General features: G+C 36.5%; 1 protein-coding gene across 2 annotated transcripts; it reads left to right on the forward strand.

Annotated features, from left to right (window-relative positions):
* Positions 1–63: 63 nt before the first annotated feature.
* On the forward strand, positions 64–26,793 carry LOC109035837 (uncharacterized). Of its 2 annotated transcripts, XM_019049640.2 has the most exons (18): positions 64–596; positions 2,252–2,456; positions 3,524–3,646; positions 4,683–4,894; positions 10,315–10,455; positions 10,862–11,053; positions 12,472–12,594; positions 13,449–13,712; positions 15,309–15,437; positions 17,164–17,237; positions 19,150–19,260; positions 20,103–20,268; positions 20,607–20,680; positions 21,498–21,648; positions 22,455–22,565; positions 23,575–23,705; positions 24,239–24,344; positions 25,022–26,793. In XM_019049640.2, exons 1-18 carry the CDS (start codon positions 436–438, stop codon positions 26,010–26,012), a joined length of 3,465 nt encoding a protein of 1,154 aa, XP_018905185.2. In that variant the 5' UTR covers positions 64–435; the 3' UTR covers positions 26,013–26,793. The 2 variants fall into 2 exon arrangements, with proteins under 2 accessions (XP_018905185.2, XP_072158736.1); XM_072302635.1 differs by lacking the exon at positions 19,150–19,260 and having other exon boundaries at positions 65–596.
* The last annotated feature ends 276 nt before the right edge of the window (positions 26,794–27,069 follow it).

Consider the following 27,069-nt stretch of genomic DNA (forward strand, 5'->3'; position numbering starts at 1 on the left):
GCAATCTGGCACATATCACTGCTCCAAAGTTCCGTCATCAACCAATGGGAGACAGAGAGTAAAAAATCAAAACACAGAACTGGAGAATTAAACATGGCGATCGATAATGGTGTTGGTGTTGCGATGGTGAATGTGCTTGTGTGCTTGACATTGAATTGAATACTTATCATCGCGTTTCCTGCCCTATCGACAGTATTTTCTGGAAGTGCTGCGGCTTTCAAAATTTTTAAAACCTCGAAATGGCGATTTCTCACGCGTATTGGGTCTGGACTCAGTGTATTCTGAAACCCACAACCTAGTGTTCTAGTGTCTACGATCAGCACGAAAAAGCCGGCATCGATAAGACGCTGCCTGCATCGTGGGAGAAAACATTTCTGTGCAAAGGATCATACACTTTCATAAAATCCTGAAACTTGACAGTTAGTGCATGTAATCATGGAGAATAACGTAAATGTCAATTTGATATCAAGGAGTCTCAGCTTTCATGGACAGCAACTTCAGAAAGCTTGGGAAAGTGAACTGGGAGATAATTTATCTAAGCTCAATGTACCGGAGCCTGATTTTAACGTGTATCAACAGCGTCAGAAGCATCTGAGGTTAGTAATTCTCTGGAAACTGTCATCAAAATCTGAATATTGAGGAACGATGATCAATCCTCTAGATGCCTTTTTTCATCAGCTGTCTTTTGTTTCACCCACCCACCTGAATCTATGGGAGCAACGAATTGTACTCGGATTGGGGAGCTCTGCCCCAGCTTAGTTAGCCAATCGCAGCAAGACAGCTGACTAGGGCGTTTGATTTTAGTAGAGATTCCTGCGCGGCACGGAAGGCTAGGGTTGACAACAAATCCTGCCGCAGATCATCAATAAGCAGGAGCAAGTCACCGATGCGTATCTGCCTTCAGCTCTGGTGGAGAAACAAAGAGCTTTAATTGCCTTATGTATTGACAAATTCTTCAACTATGTCATGAAGCAGGGGTGGCTCTGCGGTAAAGCGCTCACATTGCATGATGAAATTCCATGGATCGCGTCCCCTTGAGGGTATTTTTTTAATGCCTATAACATAGTTATAAATGCTTTGCATGGCATTACAGGATCATTTTTTCCCTAAAATAAAAGTGAGGGTTGCATTTTATGGGGGCCATCTATAAATTACCAAAGTAAGGCACTTTTTCCCATTTTTAGACTTCCATCCACCTCCTAGTGGGGGCCTCACTGTGAGGCACCGTAAGGCCTCCCTTCCCCCCCCCCCTTTAAAAATTATGTAAGGCTCCACTAACCCCCCCCCCCCCCATTTCTTTTTAACTATCACAGCAAGGCGGTTAAAGAATGATCGCATTTTGATTTTGGCTGCCATCTTGGAGCGTTGTGACGTCAGGAGGGTATGGGTTTTGCCATGCAATCCGAGGTTGAGCTGCTCTCCCCCCCCCCCCCCCCCCCCCTAGCCTCGGCTGGCCCATGTAACCGATACCGTGTGACGTCTAGAGGGTATGAAATGTGACCACCATTCTTTATCCGCCTTGCTGACACAGATCTGAGCATTACGTTTTCTTTTAGAAAATAATGCAATTTTTTGGCCAACATTTTTATCAGCATGAAACTAAAGTTTTAGAGCAAGTTCATAGGAAATAATAATGATATAATTAGTTTGATAAACAAAAATACGGAGTAAAATTGAAGATTTTTTTGGCCTTTGGAACAGTTAACAGTATAAAGTTGATAAAAGGATGTAGTCACTACTCATCATCTTACAGAGTGGAGAAGTGGGAATCACGAGAAATGATGGGAGCATGGTCCGATCAGTCAGCAATCGATGGTTTGCTGATTTCCTCTATTTCTTCATCTTGAATTTTCTCATCAACCTGACGAAAAATGGATTTTTGCATTTTCTTCTAGTATAGGTTAAAAAGCTTATGCAAAGCTCAGCCATACCCCCTCGTAGGGCACCGCAAGGCTGTTACAGACTCCCCCTCTCCCTTCTAAGAGCCGTGTGTAATTTATGGATGGCCCCTTATTTGATGCTTCCTTATCTGATGTTTGAATGATAACCATGTAGGACAGTTGAAAATTCTGCATAAATAAATAAGAGAGTAAACTGTAACTTTAAATTTTTGAGGTTCCTGTTCAATCCTCATCCTTGATAATCAGTAGTGCAAATTGAATTAAATTTGAACTGCCTCTGCATTTTAAATTTTGGATTTAAAAATTTTTTTACATTTGCATTGATTTTGACTTCTGGAATTTTTTTTCAGTTTTCAGGATCGTGGGAAACGATTGAAGTTGCATGACTTCATTGTCAAAAATGCTCCAATTTTGTTTGACAATGATCTTCAGAAGAAAGATGATAATGTTGAAACTAGAGGCAGACTTGTTGACTCAAGCCATTTTGCTGTTTTACCTCCTTATGAGACTTTCCTCAAAATTGACCCTGCTGTGAAGACCAAACGTTTTCTGGAGGTAAGTTATCATGGAAATAATTATGTGTTCTCAACTGCATCCTTGGCTAAAAGAATCTGGTTTTGAATAATTTATTCAGTCTTGTAGACACCAAGTGTAACGATGAGCCTTCAAGACTCAAAGTTTTCTGATCCATAGGATGAAGTTATCTTTCTCATGAACATAAACCATCAATCTCTTAGGTTGCTCATTTTTATCAGGGCTCATGTTTAGATTTTTTTATGGAAAAAAGTCACCTTTTTCTCCCCCCTGGTGTCCTAGTTTCCATCCGGGACATCGGGGGAAAAAAGGTAACTTTTTTCCCACAAAAAAATACAAACCATCAAATAAAAATGAGAAACAGCAAGAAATGCCATAGCTGCTCTTTCATCTCTTCATTTCTCCAATCATGGTGCGTATTGTCAGAGTTAAGTCATACATCAGAGTTTTTAACACCTTGTCTCTATCATTGTTCTCTCCAATTTTTTTTTTATTAATATTTCCTCTAAATAAATTCACAAAAAATCTTATTGGAGACATGGAAATAGCATGTAAATACAAGCTAAATTCTTTTCACCTTGATACTAACAATAAGTTTTCAAGAACTCCGAGTGCAACTGAATAAACTTCATCTCTGAAGTTGTATGCCTGTCACACCCTTAAAGTTGAAACTAATTATCCTGCACCAGTTCTCTGGAAAATCGAAGTTTCTTCAGAGAATATTTTTTTTGGATTTTTCATTTTACCTTTGTTTTTCCTGATCGCTTACTTGTAGATTTTGGTTGTGATCGGGAAAAACAAAGGTAAAATCAAAAATCCAAAATGCATCCTGATAAAAAGAGCTTTAATTTCAAATCTTTTTATTAGGGAAAATTCAATTTTACTGAAATTTCTTTACAGGATGTAGATATAAAGATATCATTTTCAGATTCAATGCTGAAAAATTCCTGAAGTATCACAATCTGAGATCCTTGTCTTTTTTCAAAATCAGATTTTTGTGCACCTGTGTAATATTTAAAAAAACATCAGTCTGTTTTTCTGTAACAACGCACCTGTTGAACTGAAATGAAAAAAATTTCTTTTAATAGACGCTGAAACCTGGAGATATTCTCATAGCAACAGTTACATCAAAAGCTTCAAGTGGCCTCGTTTTGAAAGTCTTATGTTCAGATGGAGATGTTGTTAGTTGTGTGTCAGACGCAAATATTAAAGTAAGTTACTGCAACTATAAGTCTTGTTTTCCCAAAATGTTTCTGTTTCCTACAGATTGTACGAAGCAATATTGGAGATATGGTCAGTTCACATGCATTGATTAACAACATAATTTAATGAGAATTTCAGTTTTAAGTAAACTGACTTCTGGGGCACTGCAACAAGAAAAAAATAACGTACTTAGTCTAAACAAATCGTGCACTCAAACCTACTTGTGGCAGTATATCTTGCCAAGGCATCATATGTATGTAGTGCTGTTTAGGTACGTCGTTTCCTAGATGGCTTGCTGCTGTGGTCGCATGCCCAAATCTCAGTCTGGTTTTCCTTACCTTTGAGAGTTTGGAAGCAGATAATCTGGAAGCTGCGCTGCGCTGCACTGACGATGAGTCCAATTAGACTTAAAGCACGTTAAAATGACAGATCTTACGTAAAATCACAGCAATTTATAGTATTAGAGCCCTAAGACGGTCATCACTTTGAAATTTCTGAGATATAAGGGATTTTAAAATGGGAAGACCAATTTGAAAAGGGGAAAAGCCATGAACCTCTCATGTCACCATCAAGCTATGTGACCTCCATAAATTGGTGAGTATTTGGGAGTGTGATGAAGGCTCATGCCTCAATTTTATTAAAAGAGAGAGAAAACTCACCTCATCACTCAGAAGTGTTCATTACGTAGTTCAAGTGTAACATTTTATTTCAATGAAATTTCAATTTCAATCCAATTTTACACTCGTATCTTCATAAATATTGATACTGAAGGTAATGAGTTTGTATTATGAGAGAGTTTAGAATCAATCAAATGAATATAAAACCTATCATGTGAGAAGATGAATCCAAGAGGCTGTTGTATTTGCAATCCATGCTTTTGAATCATTACTCTTTACAAATTCTCTGTCTTCGGTCTGGTATGAGGAAAGATTGCTTTTGTGCATGTAATTAAATGTCCTCCAAAATAAACTAAAAGATCTATATTTGTGCTGAAACATAATGTTCCGTATTATTTTTCTATCAGAAACATTTTCTTTTGTTCAGGCTTTCATTCCCACCTCAAAGCTCATTGCACCAGCAATATCGAATAGAACCAATTGCGCTTTCATGAACAACGACAATATTTGCTGTGAAGTATTAGATATCATTCCAGATGCAGAGAAATTAATTTGTGGCATGAAAGGCGAGTACTGTACAGTAGAACAAAAAGCTAAGCTGGGACTAATCAAATCAGATGATTTTCCTGAAGTTTTCAAGTGAGTTTCTTCGTTACTCTTCTCAAGTTATGTATATCTTTTTCACGTAGTTAACCAACACATTTTCTTTTTGGACAATGGCATGTATACTGTAATTTGTATCCATGTATGCTCTCTGCGCTCTCTTCCTAATAGAGTTATTTTGGTTTGATTCCAAAAGATTCGCTGACTAAAAGTGGCACTTGATATTGTTCGGTTTAAGTCCATTTTTAATCGGTTTAGGACCTACTGCAAGCACAAACGATTTTGCCCATTAATGTTACGAGTGTTGGCTTTTTGAAGAATTTTGGATCACTTACAGCATTTATAAAAATCTCATTATTAAGGGTTTCTTTTCTTTAACCCATGGAACGCGATGGATCAGGTTATGGTTTGAAGCGGCTCAGCTTGAGGTTAGAATCGCATCGCACGTAACCGCTTGATGGCTACTTAGGAAAAGCAATCCAAGCGTTTCATTGAAACGCATTGATTGGGCTGGATCAGGATAAAAAAGAAGGGAACTTTTTGCAATCCTCTCTGGTTTGATTTAAAAGAAGCCCCTTACTGATCAATGATATAGGTATTTATGAGGTCCCACATCATTCTGCAAAGAGATTGTCTGAGAAAAATTTTATGCAAACTTGATGTATTGTTGCAACATTTTCAAAGCTTCAAGAATAATATTGAGTCAAAGAGTTTTTTGAGTTTTTCTGTTTTGTCAACTGGAAAGTCATCTAAAACGTAGAATTTCCTCGTTCATGGATTCCTAATCGATCAGTGTGAACTCAATTTTTCAACTCAGTATCTTAGTCCTTTATTGAAACTGGTGAAGGTATTAAAATCATGGAGATTGAAGAATTGATTAAACGTTAAAGTTATCCGTGAATATCCAAGCATCTCGTAGCCACCATTCTGTTCGTCAAATAAATTAGTGAATCCTTTGTTTAGCCATTCCCTGTGTTATAACCTGAATTTGAAGCAAGTTTTTTCTTAATTTGAATTAATTGACTGTTTCTGTGATGTTACTTAATGATCATTTAATAGGCCTATGATTTATAAATTCATGCGCAATCAAGAAATGGCAACGGATTAATGTTCTGTGACAGTGGTTGTAGCGTCATTGGAGCTCCGATCCTCATCATCCCTTTCATGAGGATTATGCATTTTTTTAAGATTTGCAAATGTAATGTAAACAGCAGCTTTCCAGTCCTCACAAGACTTGTAACTAGCAGCATCACATGGAATTCAATCATTCCAAAATAAGTGTCCAATTACATAACTTGAAAAAATGGAATTCAGCCAGTTGTGTTCATCTTTCACTCTTCTAGATTGAATGAGAGTGTTAACTTGTTTGAATCATGAAACTTTTCAAGTTTTTCCACCACAGTACTCATCATGGTCCATCTGTCAGTGCCCATCTGTTTGATCATAATGCAACCTGTGTTAACTGTGCCTATTTCATGTCTTTCTTTTAACACTTTTCAGGCCTTTTAAGTTCACATTTTAGTCTATTTAACCCTCAGCACTTCACAAATGATTGATTGTAACCTATGAGCTGTGACTCTGTGATCTATGATAATTTGCAACTTCATTTCGCTGTAGTAAGCCAACTCAAGAAGAGTGGAGCCATGAAGTTATTCTAGGACTCCAAACAACGAAAGAAATCTAACGTTCACAATATCATTCATCGAACATGTGTTGTCGAAAATATTCATCTAGAAACTTTCCAACATATTCATCATTCAGCATTTGAAGACCATGGCCTTGCCTCAGAATATTTCGCAACAAACAAAAAGTGAAGAATCGAGGAAATTTGGTCGTTTTCAATAAAGTTTTAGTACGGTCCTGATGTATCCTTGATATGATCGCTGGAAAAAAATCAGAATATTTCGAAATGGAAATCCTCCTACTTGCATACTTCGCAAAAATGAGCGTGATAACCAAAGAAGACTGGTATAATCTTACTCATTAAATCTGGACCTTGAATTTCAGAATACAGTGCATACTAGGTATTTATCCAAGCTTATCTTTTCCTCTTCTTACTTCTATTCCATAAGTTACGAGAGAATATGTCAAAGAAAGACCCAAAGCATCATGATTTGTCTCTTATTAAGTGGACAACACTTTCATTTCAGTCAATGACAAAGCTAAAATGGCAACTGTGTTCTCTGCTTCATCAATCTAAAAAATCAAGAGCAAATACTCTAATACCAGGTCAAGTTGTAAAGCTTGTTTACAGATAGCTCTATATTACTTCTTCATGTTTTATCATGACATAGAGTTTTCTTGAAATCACTGGCTTCAAATTTATAATTCAAGAAAAAAAATTATCCAAGAAAATTTGAAGAAAGTTTGGCAGAGAAATTTCTGAGAATAGAACGACTTGATTCAGAACTAGAGCTTTGAACGTTTTGCTCTGTATGATTTTTATTCAGAGTACAGTTACTTTTCAACCTGAGCACTTTCTACTGGCCTTATTCAAAGGATTTAATTGATTTTCTGTTAACGGAACAGAAATTGTATGGGAGGTTCTTTCAAAATGCATTTATTACCATCGATAGGTATTCAGATTTTAACCTCGATTTGGAAGAGAATATTTTTTTAATGTATTGTGTTTTAATTGCAGCATAGTTATCAACTCTTGATTTAATGCTGGTTTTAGCTGATTCGCTAAATCAATTATGAAAGCTCATAAAAAATTGATACCTTGCAGTCCGGTAAAGTTCCGCACCGAATGGAAGTACCTATTATTGCTGTATCCTATGCGGTCATCTAATCTCTGTGAATTATGATGAAATATACCACCACACTCCTTCCTATGATTTTCTATCCAACCTTTTGACATCTCTAATAGTGCTTTATACGCAACACTGGTCTGTAGGAAATGAATCACTCACAGTCATTGAAATCGATTCGTTCTCGTCTAGGTATAAAATCAATCATGAATAGAAAGTCATTTGCATATTAAGACTGTGCAACTTAACCTCAGGTGAGAACTGTTTCTTTCATCTTTCAAAGTTTGCCATTTTATAGTATGCAATTGCTTGATTCTATTACTTTGATACATATTCTGTTGTAAATCATAATGGCTTTGTTAAGCTTTTTTTGGGTACTATTTTTTTTCAACACTTGAATATTGGCTGTCCAAAGTACTTGATTTTTTACTGTCTAGCAAAAAAATAAAAATTAAATTGATTGAGAGTTTCATGTAATATTGTATAGTTACCTTGATGAAGAGCGTCTCGAGGAATGCGTCACTAAAATGTATAGAACAAAACTGAAAAAGTAACCGTTATCTCTTACATTAAGAGGTCTAAATTTGTTGACTTATGACTTGGACAGTTGTCGTGTTACTAACATCTGCAATTTTTTATTGCTTTTGTAAAATTTCGCAAGAGATTGAATGTCTTAAAGTCAAATCAACCCCTAAGCTTACTGGAAGCTTCAAAAGCTCCGTCTTAATGGCAGGTGGGAAATGAACCAGATGACTTCAAATGTTAAGGAATTTCATTTGTTTTATTCTGGAAACAACGTACCACGGGATTATTTATAATGCTTCTCATCTCATCAATTAAATTGATCAGGTATGCAGTTTTTGATAATGGAGGCAGCCTAAGAAATCTGAACATCAGAATCCTGGTGTCTGCAAGGTTGGAAACTGATCAAAGTCAACAAAAAATTTTCATGTTCCTGAAAATGTCAGATAGCACTGCAAAGAAAATCAGATTTTCTTAGCCCAAAAAATTTACAATGAAAAATAACATATATGAATAAACAATTTGGGGGTAGCATGTCTTAACCTTCCGTCATGGGAGCTTTCATAACTTATTGTCAGTAATATGATGTTTGTTTTCATAAGACTGGATAGTTAAATTTTATCGATGGGATTTTTGTAATGTACATTCTATCTGATTTGTTAATCAGAGCGTAAGTTTTTTCATCTTGTGATGAACTCAACTTTCACTCCAACTGTGAATTACAAAATTATTAAGTTCGCAATAAGTAATTTTATGTATAGATAATTTCTATTTACCTACTGATTTACGAATCTTTTTTCCCCTTTTTTTTTGTTTTCATTCTAGCCAATAGGTATTTCTTATTTCTTTTTAAGATGTGATCATTGCAAATTGGATATCGAATTACTTCACAATTTATTTTCCAAAACACAATTATGACGTCTCTGTTATTCTGTGGATTCTGATTGGATTTTTGATGTAAACTGACCTTTCTCGGTTATCGTCGTATCATCAATGAAGCATTGATCACCATTAAACTACCTTCAGCCCCAAATTTTTCTCAAATGTTGGATTTTATCTCGTCGGTCCATAAAAACTTTCATCTTTTGTCAAATGAAGCTGTTGAACCTAAGATGTGTCATAAGTCATTCAATTATATTTTGAAAAATGCCAAGCATCGAAAGGAGCACTACATACTATGTTTGTACGCAGTTCCGTTTTTACTAAATCAGTCGATTGTATGTATGATTTAATTCTTAAAGGTAAGTATACTGTGAAAAAAATTATTTGCTCATAACTTGTGCGCCTTTTAAATGACCTATCATTTCCGGCGGGCTCTTAATCTTTCATTCAGATGCCCTCCTTTCTGGAGTCATTCAACTGAATATCTGACCGTAACTAATTTCATTTATTGTCATTATTAATAGCTTTTTGGGATCAGAATGCATAACCTCTTCAAGGGGTTTAGAAGATGCCAGGTCTGATCCTAGGATCGGGGTTGATGTGAAACAAATCGTGGGTCATGAAACAATTTTCAAAAGCGATGACCATTTTTTGGCTTCCTCTCCGGATTCTTTAGAAGTGGGACTAATTGCACGATTTATCGTGAAATCAGTTACTTTGCCATAAAATAGGATGTTTGGCCGCGAGGCGAAAACCCTGAATCGCGACATAACTTTCTGCATCCCTGACCTTAACAAGGTTTTCTGAAGATTTCTTCAAGTTCACAAATTATGGATAACTGTTGTTGGATTTGTCTAACTTCAAATCTTGCTTTGCCATTAAAGGCATACAATAACATTGACCTTAAAAATTTCAAGGTTTAAAGTGGCACTTGGCAATGAACCATCTGAAAACAAACTGCAGTTTATTTTATCTTATCCAAATTTCATGCGGAAGACACCTAGTAATGTAAAATTTTCATAAATGATCTCATCGGTGAGGAATTAATGTTTCCATTTTCTGTTATTTCCATTGTCTGCAAAATGAAGTATCTGAGCTCTGATCTCATTTACTTTAATATCATCAAAAGGTTTCGCTATTAATGCTTGTCAACCTTAACAGAACTATCAAAATTTTGGAAAGATGTTGCCTGATTATGATGACCCTCCGGCATTTAACTATCCTCTTTTTTTAATTCTGACTCACAAGTTTCAACCACACCATGCCAGCTGATTAATTATTTGTATTTTCATCTGTTTGCAGAAAATTTCAAGAGCCATTGACTGAATCGTACTTCAATCTTCTGCATAAAAGTGTTGGGTTTTTTAATCCTAGTAGTGTGAACAATCTCTCTAATGCTGTTGGTCTGGGCTCAAAGCATTTTTCTCACTTCCCCAACTTGAAGTAAGTTGTCAAATTTTACTTTGTCGTAAGTCATTAAAAATTTGCAAGGAGAGAGTTAAAATGACTGCACCACATTTTAAGAAAATCTGGAAAAAAGTAGGATTGTCCTAATTCATGTATTGACTATGAAATCTCTCGATTTATCCAATAGATGTATTCCAGGTTAATGACGGTCATCAAGCATTTGATAAATTTAAAATCGATTAAATTACATAGACTTCTATGGAACATTTCCTTTCAAATGAAATAAATTACCTATTTTTTATCCAGTTCTGACTCCCTAAATGCCTGTTCAGTTCCCACCTTTTTATCTGTCATAAATCAGAATATCTTTTCAAATTGAGCCGAATTCGTTGAAGATGACGTTGATGATTATTTTATGTTTTGTGAATTATTTTTATTACAGAGTGCGGTTTCCAATTTCTGAAAATGCAACTGAATTACGCCAGGTTCAAGCTGGCAAGTGGGCATATCGAAATGTCGCCGATGGAATCGAGTATTTCAAGGCTGGGAAGCATTCGGAAGCGTTTCAGTCATTAAACAAAGCTCTACAGATTGATCCAAGAAACATCGAAGGCTTGGTTGCTCGAGGGGCTTTGTAAGTGTTAGATTCTCTATGTTTCTCCACATTCTAGCTAGCACAGGATTTTTAATTCAATATTTCAACAATTCATGATGTTCTCAAGTCCTCTATTTCCAAAACTGATTGGAATTTGCTAGTCTAAGTTTGACATATTCTATTTTCAAGGTGTCATTGTACTTATTCAGAAGGACCATGCCATGTGGCCAAGCCCTCAGAATTGTTGTCAAATGAGTCGCTCTTCATCATCTTGAACACTAGCGAAATGCCCGTGACTGGAGTCACGGGTCTAGATGCCGCTAAAATATTTATAACCCCGAAAAAATGGTGGTAGGGGAGCAAGACATGCCATAAAAAAAATGATAAAATCGATAGAAAAATGAGTTGAGGGGAGAGGGTAATGGAGCTAGAAAAATGAGCTTGGGGGGGGGGGGGGGAGGTAGAATAAATGCTGGCAAAAAAAATAAAACTAACCTAGCAATGATTTATAAACAAAAAAAAACAAAACAAAACAAAAAAATGAAAAAAATGAAAAAAAGAAATTGAAATACAACATCAGCTGATAGCAAACAAAGGTTAGCAAGGAAACCAAGGAATGGAACTTTCATAAAAACAGATTAGTGGAAAACAGCGTATGTAGGGCACTTACGTTAATTACCGTTTATAAGTAATCGGTAAATTTAATATAACCGAAAATCTATACAGTTCTTCATCAGACCAAAATTGACAAAATTACAAAATTTGAATCAGCTAACGTAAATCTAACGGTAGTCATCGTGAACGAAAGAATTGACGACATAGGTCGGGTAACTATTATAGGTGGGATATTGTACCACATACCATTTGTTGCTGCCTACAGATAACCTGCATCCTGATTTTTATTTGCTTTCCTAAAACCCATTTGAAATGATAACTCTCGTTAAAAATGGGTTTTTTAGCTTCTATTCAGGATTACAATCCTAATACAGCGACCATGTTGTCCTATATTGCCGTCCACAGCAAGGACGGTGTAACTTAATTCCAGATTTTGGAATTCTTTTTCAAACATAATGCTCCGTTGCAAGAAAACCCAGTCGTTTCCTTGCCTTTCATTCTACTATAACTTCCCAATATTACACCCTCGCCATTCCGATGGTACAAAGGATGGATGATTGCTGCTTTTCTTGTAGTGGAACACTTCGTTTAAAAAAATGTGCCAAATCTGGAATGTGCGGCACAATAGGAAGTAATCTCATGAAAGGCCTTGGTTAATTCTTTGGACCACTAAGTCATGTATCCTGGTTAAATCTGTATCAGCAAGGATTTGGCAATCTGCAGTCTGACTATGGTATTTTTTTGTTCATGAAGAAACAAACTGTCACATTGTGCTGCAGTCGGTCCAGTTTAACGCTTCCAAAAATACTAATCATTACGTTTTTTTATCAATTGTTTGTTAGGTACGCAAACAGTGGAAGTTTCAAAAAAGCAATCGATGATTTTGAAGCTGCTTTAAAACTGAATCCTATTCATCAAAATGCAAGAAAATATCTTGGAGAGACCTTAGTTGCACATGGCAGAAGGTACGTAAAATTGATGCTTGATTCAATCAGCAAAATTTTGCATCTTGCTTTTTTTACTTAGGTCTAAAGCAAACTTAATTCCTTCTATCATTTTTAGTGACAGTTATTTAATCCCAGTAAATAAATTAAATTTTTTTTACTCTACCCTTAAGACAGTATTCCTCTTTCAGTAATTTTCTGTGGTCACGCTTATTTGGTCACTGTGCAAACTTGAGCCCATTATTTTTTCACCCCTGAATACGTCTGTTTTATGTTAGTAGTACAGCTAAGTCGAACACAACGTCATGACCAAACAGCTTGTCGGGCACGATCATGTTAATAGGATGATGGAAGAAAGGCTGCCAAAAAAGATGCTTGATTGGGTTCCTCCTGGGTGAAGACGAAGGGGATGCCCAGTGAAAGGGTGGCAAATGGGGGCTTTAAATTAAATAAGGGAGTGCCAACGCCCTGACGGGTTGTAGGAGGACCAAGTTTTGCGGTGATTAGACATCGTTGAGCGCCAGAGAGCGCTATGAAAGTGAATCTTATGTATGCAGTTCAGCTAAGTGAAAAGACCCTCTTCTGGTGAAATCGCACTAAAATCATGCTGGGTATATCGAGAATGTTTAAAATCTACTCCTTAGCACGCAATCTGTGAATGTGTAACATGCTTTCTTAAATTTACCGCAGTTTTGCTAAGTGGCTGACAGTCATGTTTGTCCGGACAGAGACTCGAGAAAACCTAACCAAAATAGAAGAAGGGATACATAAAACAATTATCTTTCCTCTGAATGCAACTTGGAGAGTTGTATAATAAACGACATGATATAATTAAACTTTCAAAATATGTTTTCAATTTCTATTTTTTGTTTTAGTTTTGAAGAGGAGAACAAATTTGAAGAGGCTTTGAAATCATATGAACGCTGCTTGGCAATAATACCGTTCCATGAAGAAGCTCAAAACTCAATTGAGTACCTAAAGAAGAATCATTTAGGTGGTGCTGCCAAAAAATTGGATGATCTGCCGTTTCCTCAGATAACACCATCAAAAGCTTTGGAAGTGAAAGATACTCTCAAACAATTGTTGGGTGAACAAGAACTTAAAGAGAAGTCTTCAAAGAAAAAAAAGAAGGACAAAAAGTAAGGCTTTAAGAGGCTTTTTTTTCTATACAACTCTTTTTAAGCATAGACCCTTCAAATTTTGTCATTCTGTAAAATTTTTTCGCGTGCCTTCATTTTCTTATTACAATATTCTTCTTCGTTACTTATTTTCTTGTTTTAATGTTCAAGGATGTATTCTTAAGCTGGTGTTTTGCACTTCGTATCAATGTGCACCCTATGATCTGCAGCAAATATTTTCAATGATGAGCTTTATATTGGTGTCTAGAATTATTCTTTTGTTGTTTACAGGATTTCTAGTTCTTGGGAATACTGGAAAAACCGGGATTACAAAGGGATTGAATCCACTGAGGGGATAAAAAGAAAAACGCACAGAGTCCGAAGACGGTATAGACAGGGAAGACAAATAGACGGGGGAAAAAGTGTTTATCTCGAGACGCGCAATCATGGCCAGTGAGATTAATGTGTTTTAAATAACTGCAGAAGCCTGTTCTTTTCTGGTCAATTAAAACGTTGCATGTCATGTCAGCTATTGATCAAAATAGCGAGGTATTTCTGTGGTGCCATATCAAGCTCGTGAAGCGAAGTATTGGCAAACTGGCATCAACTGATGGGCAGCTGAAAAAAACTAACGGAATCTGACGGTAAACTGACAGCTACTAAGTACAAAATCCAGGCTTAGTGTTCTTTGGACCCTTGAAGTCTTAATAATTTCTCACCCAAGTTTTCCCCCTTTTTACATATTTTTCTGGCACCATGGGCAGTAATTTTCAAAAATTTGATGACATGCAACGTATTAAAGGGACATAAAATTATATACCCAGGGTCATTTTTAGCCTTCCTGTAGACATTCTCTGCTCTCAATCTTCTCCTTCTTCTTCTACTAACGACTAGGGCATGGCCCTGTTTGTCAAGCCTTCGAGTGCCGAGCACAAAATATTAAAAATATAATAATTATCTGTAAAGATTCGTCAAGTCAATCTATCCACACTTTTTTGTATTTAACATTTTAGGAGAAAAAATCAGACATAGAACACTATGCAAGTATGAATAATGAAGAATATCCAGGAGGGTCCAAAATGGCTGTGGAGGCCCGAACCCCGTTTTCAACATAGTAATTTTGCAGCACTGTCTCCTAATCTTAAGTTGTTGTTGTATTGCACTAATATGTCTTCGTTTTCTTCGTCTATTTCACACAAGGAAACCCTGAAGGGAGAATTAGCAAAAACAATAATTCAGGGAATGAGAAAAAGTAGGATTTATGTGTTTTAAACCATTGATTATTCAACTTCTCCAGCAGTCGTTATGTCTCACCTTTGTCTCACTGAAAGTGCTGACACGATGATCCAAGAATATTATTGGAAGAAAAAAAATTATCTCCTGGTCTAATAGACGCTCAAGAATTTAAAAAAAAGATTTAGTTACTTATTCCTAACTGTTTGCCCTAATGTATCGAGGGCTTTTTTTCTTTATTGGTCAAAATTAATTAATTGTGCAAAACTTGACCGTAGTTCATGTTTTCATGTGCATAAGATTGAAAGGATCGAAACTTCGTTCCTTTGTCAATTATATTCAGTTATTTTTATAAATTATGTTTTTTTATTTTTTTTGCTCCAGACGAAAATCACGCCATTCATCATCAAGCAGTTCCAGCAGCTCGTCTGACAGTTCGTCCTCTGAATCAAGTTCTTCTTCATCCTCAAGCTCCGATACTTCTCATGAATCAAGGAGCAAGAGGAAGAAAAAGTGAGCGTTTTCTCTGTTCATATTCCTCCGTTCTTAATTGACTTGAGTGATCCCTTATGGGCTCTTCAATTTTCCCCTAAAAAAAAGTTTAATGAATGTAACACATTCATCCCTCTGTAAGAACCACACCTTATTGAAAACTGAAGGAAGTGGATCTCCTTCCTTCAGTGACAGACCTGATTCCACATAGTGTGTATCCTCTTATCTTTGCGGCTCACACGGAATGAATTCTTATCACTGGAGGAGCAGTTGATAAGACGTAGTTGACGAAATACCCTGAAATGGAGACGTTGCATGTGTAAGGAATTTGCAATTAGACTATTGATTCTTATGTGAAAGTTCACGAGAAACACGACGGTGCCACTAATTTTCTCTGAAATCAACTCCCAAGCTCAAAGAAAGCTCTCAAGTTGAGGCCAAAATGGAAGGGATATCCCACACTGTCCTGAGAGTCCACCTCTACATCAAGACACACTCTCCATGCAAAGATAGGGAGCAAATACATCAGCAGTGATGCTGTGTTTTCAGTTTTAGAGTCCCCAAATAAAGTGGCAGCCCTGTCAAAGTATTTGCTCCCTATCTTTGCATAGAGAGTTTGTCTTGATGTAGACATGGACTCTCAGGATAGCGTGGGATATCCCCTCCATTTTGGTCTCAACTTGAGAGCTTTTTCTGAGCTTGGAAGATGATTTCAGAGAAAACCAGTGGCACCATCGTGTTTCTTGTAAACTTTCACATAAGAATCAACAGTCAAATCGCAAATATCTCATACATGCAACACCTCAATTCACCCTTAAGTGAAAATCCAAGTATTTGGACCACTACATCTGTCGAAATAGAGTGGGAGAGCGAAAATTAGCAAACTGAAATAACATGATAGTAAACAAAGAAAGACTGAGAAATACATTTCACTCAAGGACAGATTTAATAATTAATATTTCAAGTGCAGAAGGCACAAAGAAAAAGATAACAAAGCATATAAAAAACAAGAGAAAATATGAACAGTAAATAAAGAAGAAACTACTTCACCAAGACATAGTGAAAACGGTGAAACAAAGGGAAAATCTTTCCCAGAATCCAGGGTGGAAATGCTCATGGCTGTGCTGATACAAGTGCGCAGGAAAATCCGGTCAGAGAGCAGAGAGGACCAGTCACTGGCTGAGGCTCCAGTGACGGTCGAGTCTGACGATGGAAGATTCAAGGTTGAAAGTTGAATATTGAATTGAATCAAATTCTCGAAAAACATCCAAGGAGCAAAGCTCGGTGTTACGTAAAAGCAATTACTGATAACAGCTAAAGCTAACAACAGTAATGAGTTTGAGCAGATCTGAGAAAAGATTGATCTTTACTGATAAAAACTAGAAAAGAAATAAAGTTGGATAAGGGGGTTTTTTACTGAAAATTGTCAACGTTGCACCTCCTTGTTATATTCATTATTTCCGAAGTAGACTAATTTAGTGGCTCTGTCATTATTGCGATATTTGACTCATCAATTTGCAGCAATTGCTATATATTGCATTTCATTGCAATTGATTTGCGATGGTTCAAACCAAAAGTAATAAGCATGACATCTGATCAAAATTTTGAGTGAATTGAATGCATTAGTTTATTAAAATATTAAAAGTCAGGAAACTTCTAGGCGGCGATCTATTTAGATGCACCTTCTATTTCTGCTTTTTGGCCACCTCCATACCTGTTATTCATGTTTGATTTTGACCCTTTACAGGAAAAATGAAAAGAAAGAACATTCCCTGTCACCTCTCAGCAAACGGATGGCCACCATGGATGCCACAGTCTCAGGTATTTACATAATTTACCATCAACTCCATCGCATTTTTTTATGGCGGTCCACTGGACCATAACACTGATAATTTGTATTTAATTCCTAACTTATCAAGACATCGCACCATAAAGTAATTGTGTTCTCAGTTCAATTTAAAGTTTTTTTTTATCTGTGCCAGAAAAGTGTATTTCTGTTTATCAGTCAAAACCTGTGAGTTCCTCCTAGAAAATTTTTACTGCAGTAAAACCTTGATGTAATGACGTTTTTCAACAATTTTTCCAACATATTAACTATATTTGTCGTTCCTGTCACAATCCCTTCTTTGTTGCAACAATGTATTTTGTTTCGCATTTGTGCTCAGTTGAGCCACAATTTGATTTAACAACAATTTTGTTGGCTGGTGACTGAAGAAAAGGCTCCTTTTCACTGAAAATGTTGGAAACATTCTGGATCTGATCTAGTCACAATTATTTTATAGTGGATTGAATGAGTTGCCGGCACACATGTTAAACACAGTCCTAAACCAAGTGGGTGTGGCATACAGAGAAACGCATACCCAAATTCTTAAGATACCACTGCTGGGGAATGGGTTATGAATCTTGAACAACACAAAAATTCCTGAGACAAAACTGTCTTACATTCGGAGTTTCAAGCTCGCTCGCTATGCTTGTCAACCGAGATAATCCTTTAGTGACTGTAATGATGCTATCACGAGATGATAAGAAAAAGAAGGAACGATTTGTAGGCTGAACTGTTGATTCAGAAGCTTCTGAATGGATAAAGTGATTTCCAGAGATTTATGTAGCGTTTAGTTAGGTTTTAGGAAATTATGAATGACAGGTGTACAAGTGACCAAAATGAGTGGGTGGCGAAGTGATGCTTCCTTATCTCTAACGACAGTAGGTGTATGGTGGATTGAGTGGAGTTTTCTCTCTTCAGTTCGTACAATGCAGAGCTGGGGCAGTGATCCGATGTCAAGGTATTTATTCCTAGATCTAGGGATTTTCCGGAATTTCTAGGGATTTTTCAGACCATCTAGGGATTTTTTTCATGAGGTATAGGTACGCAAAAATCGACTTGTTAACCTCAATTTTAACTTCGACTAAGGAAAATATTTTTTTTCATTTATATTTTGTAGGCCTTATTGGCAACACTATTTTCCCCGTGAACAAGACGGAACTTAAAACGATTGCGTCACTCGATATACTTAACAGTCAACAGTAAAAAACAATAATAAAAACTCAACTAATATTCTTTCATTTTAATGGTTTGTTTTAACAATGCTTGGCACTGATTTCAGAGAGCAGCAAAATTCAAACGAGCCAATCAGATTTAAGTATTGAAAATCGATACATCAAATGAATTCATAATTCTCCTTTAAAAATGGCGGTTTTTTGCAAAATCTAGAGATTTTTAGGGGATATTTGAGCAAATCTAGGGATTTAGAGATTTTCAGCAGAATCTAGGGATTTTTTTTCTTCCCCGCTAGGGATTTAATATCGGATCATTGAGCTAGGGTCTAACGCCTCAGGCTCTGTCCAGACAAACGCCTTCATTTGACAAACCATGACCATCCTGCAATTTCTGCTGAACCGGTTCTAACTGACAATGCGTCACGTCTGACTCGCCAGTTTTTGCAAAGCAGTTTTAGCCAGATGTCGTCCGTCGAGACCATCCCTCAATGTCTACCCAGGCGCTACTCCATCTACTCAATCTTTACCAGTACAAAGTTGCAGGCAAGCTTGATGACAAGCCTGAGTTTTGCGAGCGCTCTGATGATATTTTCATAGATGAAGTTTCACAAAGTTATTAAACTCCCTCAAGCCTATTTTTTATCAGCAGACTGGAATCCTAGGAGTCTGCTTATTACATTTCACAAGGATTTGATTTTAATCAGCAAGAAACATAACATGTTTTTACCCGTTGCAGGTGCTATTGTATCCTCAATTTTACCACCCTATCAGCAATTGGTGCAAGAAATAGATGACAAAGATAGTGGTTATGAACAAAGGGTGCAAAAGTTTCTTGAACAAACAAAAGGTGACGATGATTATGAAGAAAAAATTACAAGTCTTAAGATAAAAGAGTTTTCTCCATTTATATATTTATTTGTTTTTAAGTCACTGTAAATACCCCTTAAGGCTAATTCTGCCCTTGCAGGTTAAGACCCTTTCCCCCTTAGTCCCTAATCAACAATCAGCCGCAGGCAACCACTGATTGAGACCATCAAACTCAGATTGTCCAACTGGGAATTGAACCTGGAACCTCCTGATCCTAGAGCCAGGGCTAAAACCACTACACCAAAGGAATCTGACTTTTTAAGCAGTATCATTTTGCCGCTGTTTGTTGAGAAAACTGTGCAACATCTCATTTTATGTATGGAAAAGAGCAAAGTGAGCTGTTCATGGCGTACAGTGATTTAAAGGCAAAAAACCATGAGACACCTGACAGCGAAGTGTCCCTAGGAATATTCTCACTGGATCTAGTGCTGCAATTCCTGTTCATGCTTGTGGGGTTGCGGTTTCTCTTAACTGAACGCAAGAAAACTTCAGCTTAATGTGTTCGTTGTCAATGTATATTAGCATTAGTGTTCCTGCCAAGCCTGAAAAATGCAGAAGAAAACTGGGAAATTTCCCAAGGTCTCTGCCGATTGCTGGGTCTCTAGCGTTTCCTACCAGCTACGTAAGTAACCAACACTCTACAATTAACTCTCTAGAGGACTTGGAAACTGCGCCTATATTACACAGCAGCACAAGGAAAACAAAACACCAGCTTACTGTGACTGTGTTCTGGATTCCATGAGTCCGTGTGGTCGTTTCATTTGATATGGTTATTACTTATTTTAATCAGCAAAAATCACAACATGTTTTTGACCATTGCAGGTGCTAATGTATCGTCAGTTTTACCACCCTATCAGCAATTGGTGCAAGGAAAAGATGACAAAGAAAGTGATTACGAGCAAAGGGTGCGAAAGTTTCTTGAACAAACCAAAGGTGATGATGATTACGAGGAAAAAGTTCGCAAATTTTTAGATGAAACCGCAAAATGGTATGTAAATCTTTTTTTTTTTTTTCAATTCAATTTATCATGTTTTCTCCCAGGAGTCCCTTTGATTTGTGACGTACTTAAAGCAGCATGCAAGTGTAAAAGCAAGACCTGCGTCTCGACATTTTCATAGAATAGAAGATACTTGCCTCCAAAAATTAACTCTAACTGGTTTGGAAGTCAATAATATGACCTTTTTTAAACTCTTTACCAATTTTAAATGATGGATGTGTCCAGACAAAGAAAAATTGAAACAGTATCATCAGTACATTAATTGTCTTAAATTTTTGTCTTTCTAAAATCAAAGTTGTTGCTAAATTTTTTTGATTACTTATTTCCAGGAAAAAGGAACAGAAGCTAAAAGAAGAAAAAGTGAAAAAGAAGAAGAAGAAGGAAAAGAAATCTCGAGACAAAGGTATTTCATCAGATGTCTTCTTTTCTTTAGAGTTATGCCTTACTAAAAAGCTGAAAATTGCACCTCCAAAACCTCTACTATCATCAGTAATAATCCTTGGAACTACGCAGTCTGTACCTTACTGAATTAATTTGAGGATATTACTTATCTTCAAATTTTGACGTCTGCCAATTGCTGCTTGCATACCTGCAAAACTTCTCTGCTCATGGTGATGAGCTAGGATGTCTGATAAGCAAGTACATTTTTTTTTTTATTTTTTTTTTGTGGGGGGTATAAAAATCTGTCCTCTGTTGCCAGTCATTTGCTGTTTTGATCAATGTGTTAGAATTTTAATTTAAAAGTTCTAACATAGTGATCTCTTCAGCTTGCTGTTAGCACCAAAATGATTACAATCAGTCTTGGAAATATTTGAAAATGAAAGAATGCAGCAAGCAAAAAGAAATTGAAACTGTCGGGTTTCTCATTATTTTTGGTACCTTTTTACTACCTTTAATCCTTTAATTTAACTTTTAATCTAAATATTGAAGAAAGAAGCTGCTGCACATCAGCCAAATGGAAAAAATGTAAATTACGTTTGTTCCTCCAAAAACAAAAAGTCGGTGCTAGTGACAGTTAATCTTTAGAATGCTTCTATGGGGACAAATGTATGTGCCAACAGCTGCAACAATCATGAAAATCTTTGTGGTAGATTTTATGCTCTCACTTGAAATGTAGATGAAAATTTGAAAATTAAGAAAGCTCAAAGTGACTTTTGTAACTGGAACAAATTTACTACCTCGATAGTATTATTTCATCCGCCATTTGTCATTTTAACCAGGTAAAAAGAAGAAACGTGAGGAGAAAAAAAAGAAAAAATCAAAAGATCTTGATGAAAAGAAACCAAAACATAAACGTCGAAGTACCAGTAAACACTCGGACTCTGAAGAAGACAGTATCCCTAGTCTACTAGCAAACAAACCAGAACTCAGGTAAGCTTAACCTAACAGTTTTATGCAATTCCTGTCGCCTCTTGTGTTTAATTTTAACTGTGCATAAACATCTCCAACATGCCATTGTCAGATCGCCTAGCAACTTAGCTCCATAAATGACTGTCTCAGTGTTCTGAAGTGTATGAGACAATGAATATATCATAATTCAAATAAATTTTTATCCTTTTTATTTTCTTTGAGCATGTAGCCTGTGCAAGCAGAGAAAAACGGTTAATTTATCTGATGTGGAGCCCAAAAATAAGATTGATCCCGCTAGAAAAATTCAATAAAAAATTGAATGTATATTAGACTATTTTATTTGTGGAAAATGATGGAGGGAACAGGCCTCGGTTGTGAGAAAAATATTATAAAGTTTGTTAACGAGATGCAAATGCAATCCCTGCATTAATGCTAGGAACCAGTTGCTTTGTGTCGCTGTATATTAAAATGCTTACTGACAATCTTACATGGCTCAGGAGTACAAAAAAAGGTTATTTTCCGCGAGGGGGGTCGAGAGCCGTTTGAGTATGAAGTTAGGGATCCACAAGCCAAAAAGGTTAAGATTATTTGTTTTAAGGAGTGGATTAAAGACTTCCTTGATTCCCTCGTCATGATCATTGTGGAATTTTACCGCTCAAAAATTTGTTCATCAGTCCGGATCTTTGTGTGCAACAGACCAATTGTGTTCTGCTATGATGTTTAACCTGGAAAAGGGGCCTTGTAGTTAGCATTAATCATTAGTTGTTTGTTGAAAATGTGCATGCAAGTTGAATTCATGTATATACATTTTCCTCTGTTGTTCCCAGTAAATTACTAGGCTTATCAAGATTACCAGATTTAGAAGAGCTGCAAAAGAATTTGTCTGCATATTTGGAAACCTCAAAATTGGAGAAAGAAGTTGCAGAAAAAGTAAAAAAGTAAGTGCAGAAGTTTTAATGTGTTATTGAAATTCTTTTTTGAGACCGCTCTCCATAATTGGAAATTTTGCTGTTTCAAAAATCTGTTAATATGACGTTAAAATTGAAATTAGCCAGCTGCCACTGTACAGAAAAAAAAAAAAAAAAAATTTGTCGACAATACTCCCTCTACCGACAAGGGAAGCAAGAAAGGAAAAAAACTTTGGTTTTGCAGCTTAACCCATTGACTTATGATTTAATTTGACCCTGCCGGGCCAAGATTACATTTTAATTTGACAAAAATCAGTAACTTTGAACACTTCAAAATAATCCAGAAATTCTTTCTCTAAGGGTGAAAATTGACACAATAAGCATTAACAAAACAACGTTTAAGAAAAATGGTGAAAACTTTGAACACAATGATTTTTTTATTGTGGTTTATAGCTGTCAAAGTCGCAACAATTGTAAAATCAGCGAAAATCAGAAAATTTTGAGGTTATTTCATGTTCAAATGCATAGTAATATGAAAATACTGTAACAAAACAAGAAATTGCCGTACACAATAAGTCATAGGGTGGCCACACTACTCATATAAACATTGATTAGAACGCAATCTACCAGAGAATCGCCAAAATAACGCAAACAATCGACGGACGGCTCTGAGCCGTCTCTTCAGATCTGGCCCAGCACAGTGCAGACGGCTGGGAGCCATCAGTTTAAGTCAATGGGCTAAAATCTATACACCTCTGAGAATACAGTCAGTGGATTTTTTTACGGTGAAACCAAAAATACCAAAACAAACAGTTTAAATTTTAATCTATGCTTACCATTCTGCAAAAATATGATCTGTGTTTGACAACTTGTATCACTCAAGATTAATGACATTTGTAAAATTATAAATTTAAAGATAGAAAGTCGAAGGAGAATAACTCTAACTACTTGTGTGCTTCAAATTGGTTAACTCACTATTTACATAGTTTTAGTAACTACATTGTAATACTGTCAAATTTTCACATACCTCATTTTTCAGGAAATCCTCAGAAAAACGTTCGTCCAGCAACAGTAAACCAGTGAAATCCAAGGCAGCAGTCTCACCCTCTCCAGAACCCAGAAGGGATTACGAGCGAGAACAGCCAGAAAGTAGTTTTAATGGAAAATCTCGTAAGTAAATTTTTTTTTTTTTTTGAAATTTTGAATGAACTGGTAAACAATATTGGGTCAGCAGGTTTTCCCTTCCTAAAAAAATTGACAGTTTTTCATCCTCGAAACATCAAACTTCAGACCTGATTCATTATGCATCTTGTGACTGCTTGACAGGAATCCCATTCCTATCATAAGTCTCATTTCCTGTGTGTCATTTTGTTCCTATCTCTCATTAAAAGTGACGCTAGTGTCAGTCAGAGATGAATTTATGAAATTTTGTCAAGCAATTCTAAACCTATTGATTCCAAAAATGTGTAGACTATTCACCTTGGCAAAGGCTACCGTGTGTAGGAATCGCATATTGAAGTTGCAAAGAATCCTGCTACATCAATGGGGGATCAGCGGCCCTCTGTGTATTTCAATGAATCCTTAATAGGTTAGCATAGAGTTCATGACCAGTGTCTTTGTAGTAAGAAATGCCCATCCATTAGTGTTAAAAATCCTTCGTTAATTCATTAATTAACAGTTCATTTTTTTTGTCTAATTGACAGGTTCAGAAAAGAGAAAAGTTAGCCTATCACCGATTCCTACACCGAAAGAACCTTCAAAGGCATCACCACCAAAGTTTAAAATGCACATCAACCCCACTGGTGCTTGGTAAGTTTGCCAACCTCTAAAACTTTACCTACATTGCAAAACAATTTTAATTCATTTGCAAACTAAGTGTATACATCATATTGTCTCTTTCCGGATGCAAGGACATAATTACACTTCATAATGAACCCTGTTGTCTGTGTAATTCAATGCTTTCCCAGTTTCATCTCTTAGTGTAGTTTTGCCCTTTTGTCAGCCAAGCAACAGTATCTAACAACGATTTGCGCATCATCAAACTTCATCACGGAATTCTTTAACTTAATTTGAATGGGTAGAAAGTTCCTTAATTTTTAAGGGCAGCTTTATAACAAGGCAAGAAAGAAGGCCTATCCATGAAAAAAATGACAAGAAATTTCTTATACCTTTTTTTTTGTAAATTTCAGAATATTTTCATCCTCTCAAGAGAATACGTTTTTCTTGTATGAACAGCGAAATGAAGAAGCCATTTTGTAAAATTCGGAAAATATTCATAATCCAATGGGAAAAAAAAGAAGAAAAAAACGTTAGTGTAGTGCAACACAAAAGTGTTACAGAATGTGTAAGAAGGTAGTGATACAGTTAAAAAGAGGAACAAAAACAACTGAAGCAATAATAATCATTTTCTGCTGAAACATTGATTCAATTCTTATTTATTTTATTTCTCAGAAATAATATGTTTCAACTTGTAATCAATTTTACAGGAGTAAAAAGAAAGAGAAGGAGAGAGAAAGCAAAGACTCTTGGACTGACTCGAAGGAAAAGCGATACATTATGATGAGTGATCCAGATTCAGAAACTGGAGACGCAAAGAAAGCAGAACCTCCCAAGAAAATGACGTTAATGGACAAACTCGGAGGATTCCGAATGAACTCAACTGGACGGGATGCTAAACCTATGAAACAACCCTCTCCAAAGCCAGAAAGAAAGCGCCCAATGTCTAGATCCCGAAGCTCCGGTTCCAGCAAAAGGAGTTTCTCGCGCAGTCGGAGCCGTGAGGTGCGGGCGCGTCAGCGCCGCAAATTTTCACGCAGCAGAAGTCGCTCATCATCGCGATCAGGCTCCCGATCTCGTTCACGCTCTCGCAGTGGCTCATATCCAGTTCGTCCTCGTAGGTATCGCTCTCGCTCCGGCTCACGGTCCTATTCTAGGTCCGTCTCTGGTTCCAGGTCCAACTCGCGGTCTCGTTCTCCTGACTACAGATCGCGAATGGGTGGTCGCTATCCGCGTGGAGGTAGAGGTACTTATTACAGGCCTCGGCCCTACGTTAATCGAGGATACATTCGTGGTAGAGGAAGAGGTAACTACTTCCAACACAGAGATTACCATGATTACAGAGGTAGAGGTGGCTACAGGCGACCGCGTGGAAGGGGCAGGGCAAGATTTTCTTCTTACCGGCCCAGAGACTCACGAGATTCACGCGATTACCGAGACCATGACCGAGATAGCTACCGCAGCAACCGCCGCTCAAGATCCTACAGTGATGATGAGAAATCCTTCGATGAGCAAGAAGTCGATGATCGTAGTCCGATGACGAAGGTCGACGAGGCAAAAGAACGTATCAATAAAATGCTCCTTGGTAAGGATGACGTAGATGCAAAGAGTGAAGGTGAAGGGAAAGGTAATAATTTTGTCGAAAGGAACAAGTTTGACGGAAAATGGGGCGATGATGATGCTGATGCTGGTTCTAATTAAGTATATGAGCCAACATTCCTTCACATCACTTTATTTTAATACATAAGTCAAATATCATTCGTAGATTTGATTTCAAGTAGGTTTTTGAGATGATAACATTTCAGTCAACTCAACTCTGCAAATGTTGGAGCATGATTGCTGTACAATGGAAGATCTGACCTATCAGTGATGTGATATTCAATTATGATTATAACAATTCTCATTAGATTTTTTCAAATCTATCATTGCTGAAAGTTACATACCTTTCTTTCCTCTTAATTTTTGCAGTCTTGTAAGTATATTAAACATTATCCACATTACACCAATATTTGCACCATTGACCGACAAAACTAAGTGGGCTCCTTTTTATGCAAGTCCACACCTAAATTCCTCAATTTTTTTTTTTTTTAATTCTTTTCATCAATCCCACCAAAACTTCTTTGAAGTTGCCCAATTTCAACATTAATTTCGTGTGTCATCTTTTTTATGTGAAAAAGTTCTCTACTCAATGAGTTTAATTTCTCTTATATTCCTCCTTCTCCAACAGGAGACTTTTTGTAAAATTTTGTAGTTTTTAAAAATGTCTATTCATATAATCCATCCACTATACCTCAAGAGGAAAACAATAAGAAACTTTTACCATGAGTCTTGTAAGTCTTCATTGCCAATCATTTACATACTTTATGTAGATTTATATACTTATCAGTCTGTGGAATGATTTTTTAAGTTTGCTCTCACTTGTCCCACTCATTGTTCAATTTCGAATTGAAATATAAATATTTTGCTTTGTTTACTCTTAAAATTTTGCTGTTATTTTTCTTACCTCAGAAAGTATGTTAAAGCTGTAAATAGGAATGTGTCAGACTGAACATCAAAGTTAGCTTTTTGGGGACAAAAACGGACCCTCTGTGCAGGAGTCAAGGTTTTAACCTCTACAAATTCAGATGTGATGCAAATTTTGGATGGAGATCCGAATTAAATCCATGTTTAACTGCTTGCTTACACTTCTGGAATTAAAATTTTGCTGAATTGACATTAGGGATGTAGAAATGTACATGACATAACTCTGAAATGTTTA

Source organism: Bemisia tabaci, chromosome 7 (genome assembly GCF_918797505.1).
Source record: "Bemisia tabaci chromosome 7, PGI_BMITA_v3".
Taxonomy (NCBI): domain Eukaryota; kingdom Metazoa; phylum Arthropoda; class Insecta; order Hemiptera; family Aleyrodidae; genus Bemisia; species Bemisia tabaci.

Bases quoted from the DNA above. Each gene is read 5' to 3' on its own strand.
- LOC109035837 (XM_019049640.2), top strand. From the start codon at position 436: ATGGAGAATAACGTAAATGTCAATTTGATATCAAGGAGTCTCAGCTTT. The intron at 2,457-3,523 runs GTAAGTTATCAT...TTCTTTTAATAG, and splicing joins AGACCAAACGTTTTCTGGAG to ACGCTGAAACCTGGAGATAT. The intron at 13,713-15,308 runs GTAAGGCTTTAA...TTTTTGCTCCAG, and splicing joins AAAAAAAAGAAGGACAAAAA to ACGAAAATCACGCCATTCAT.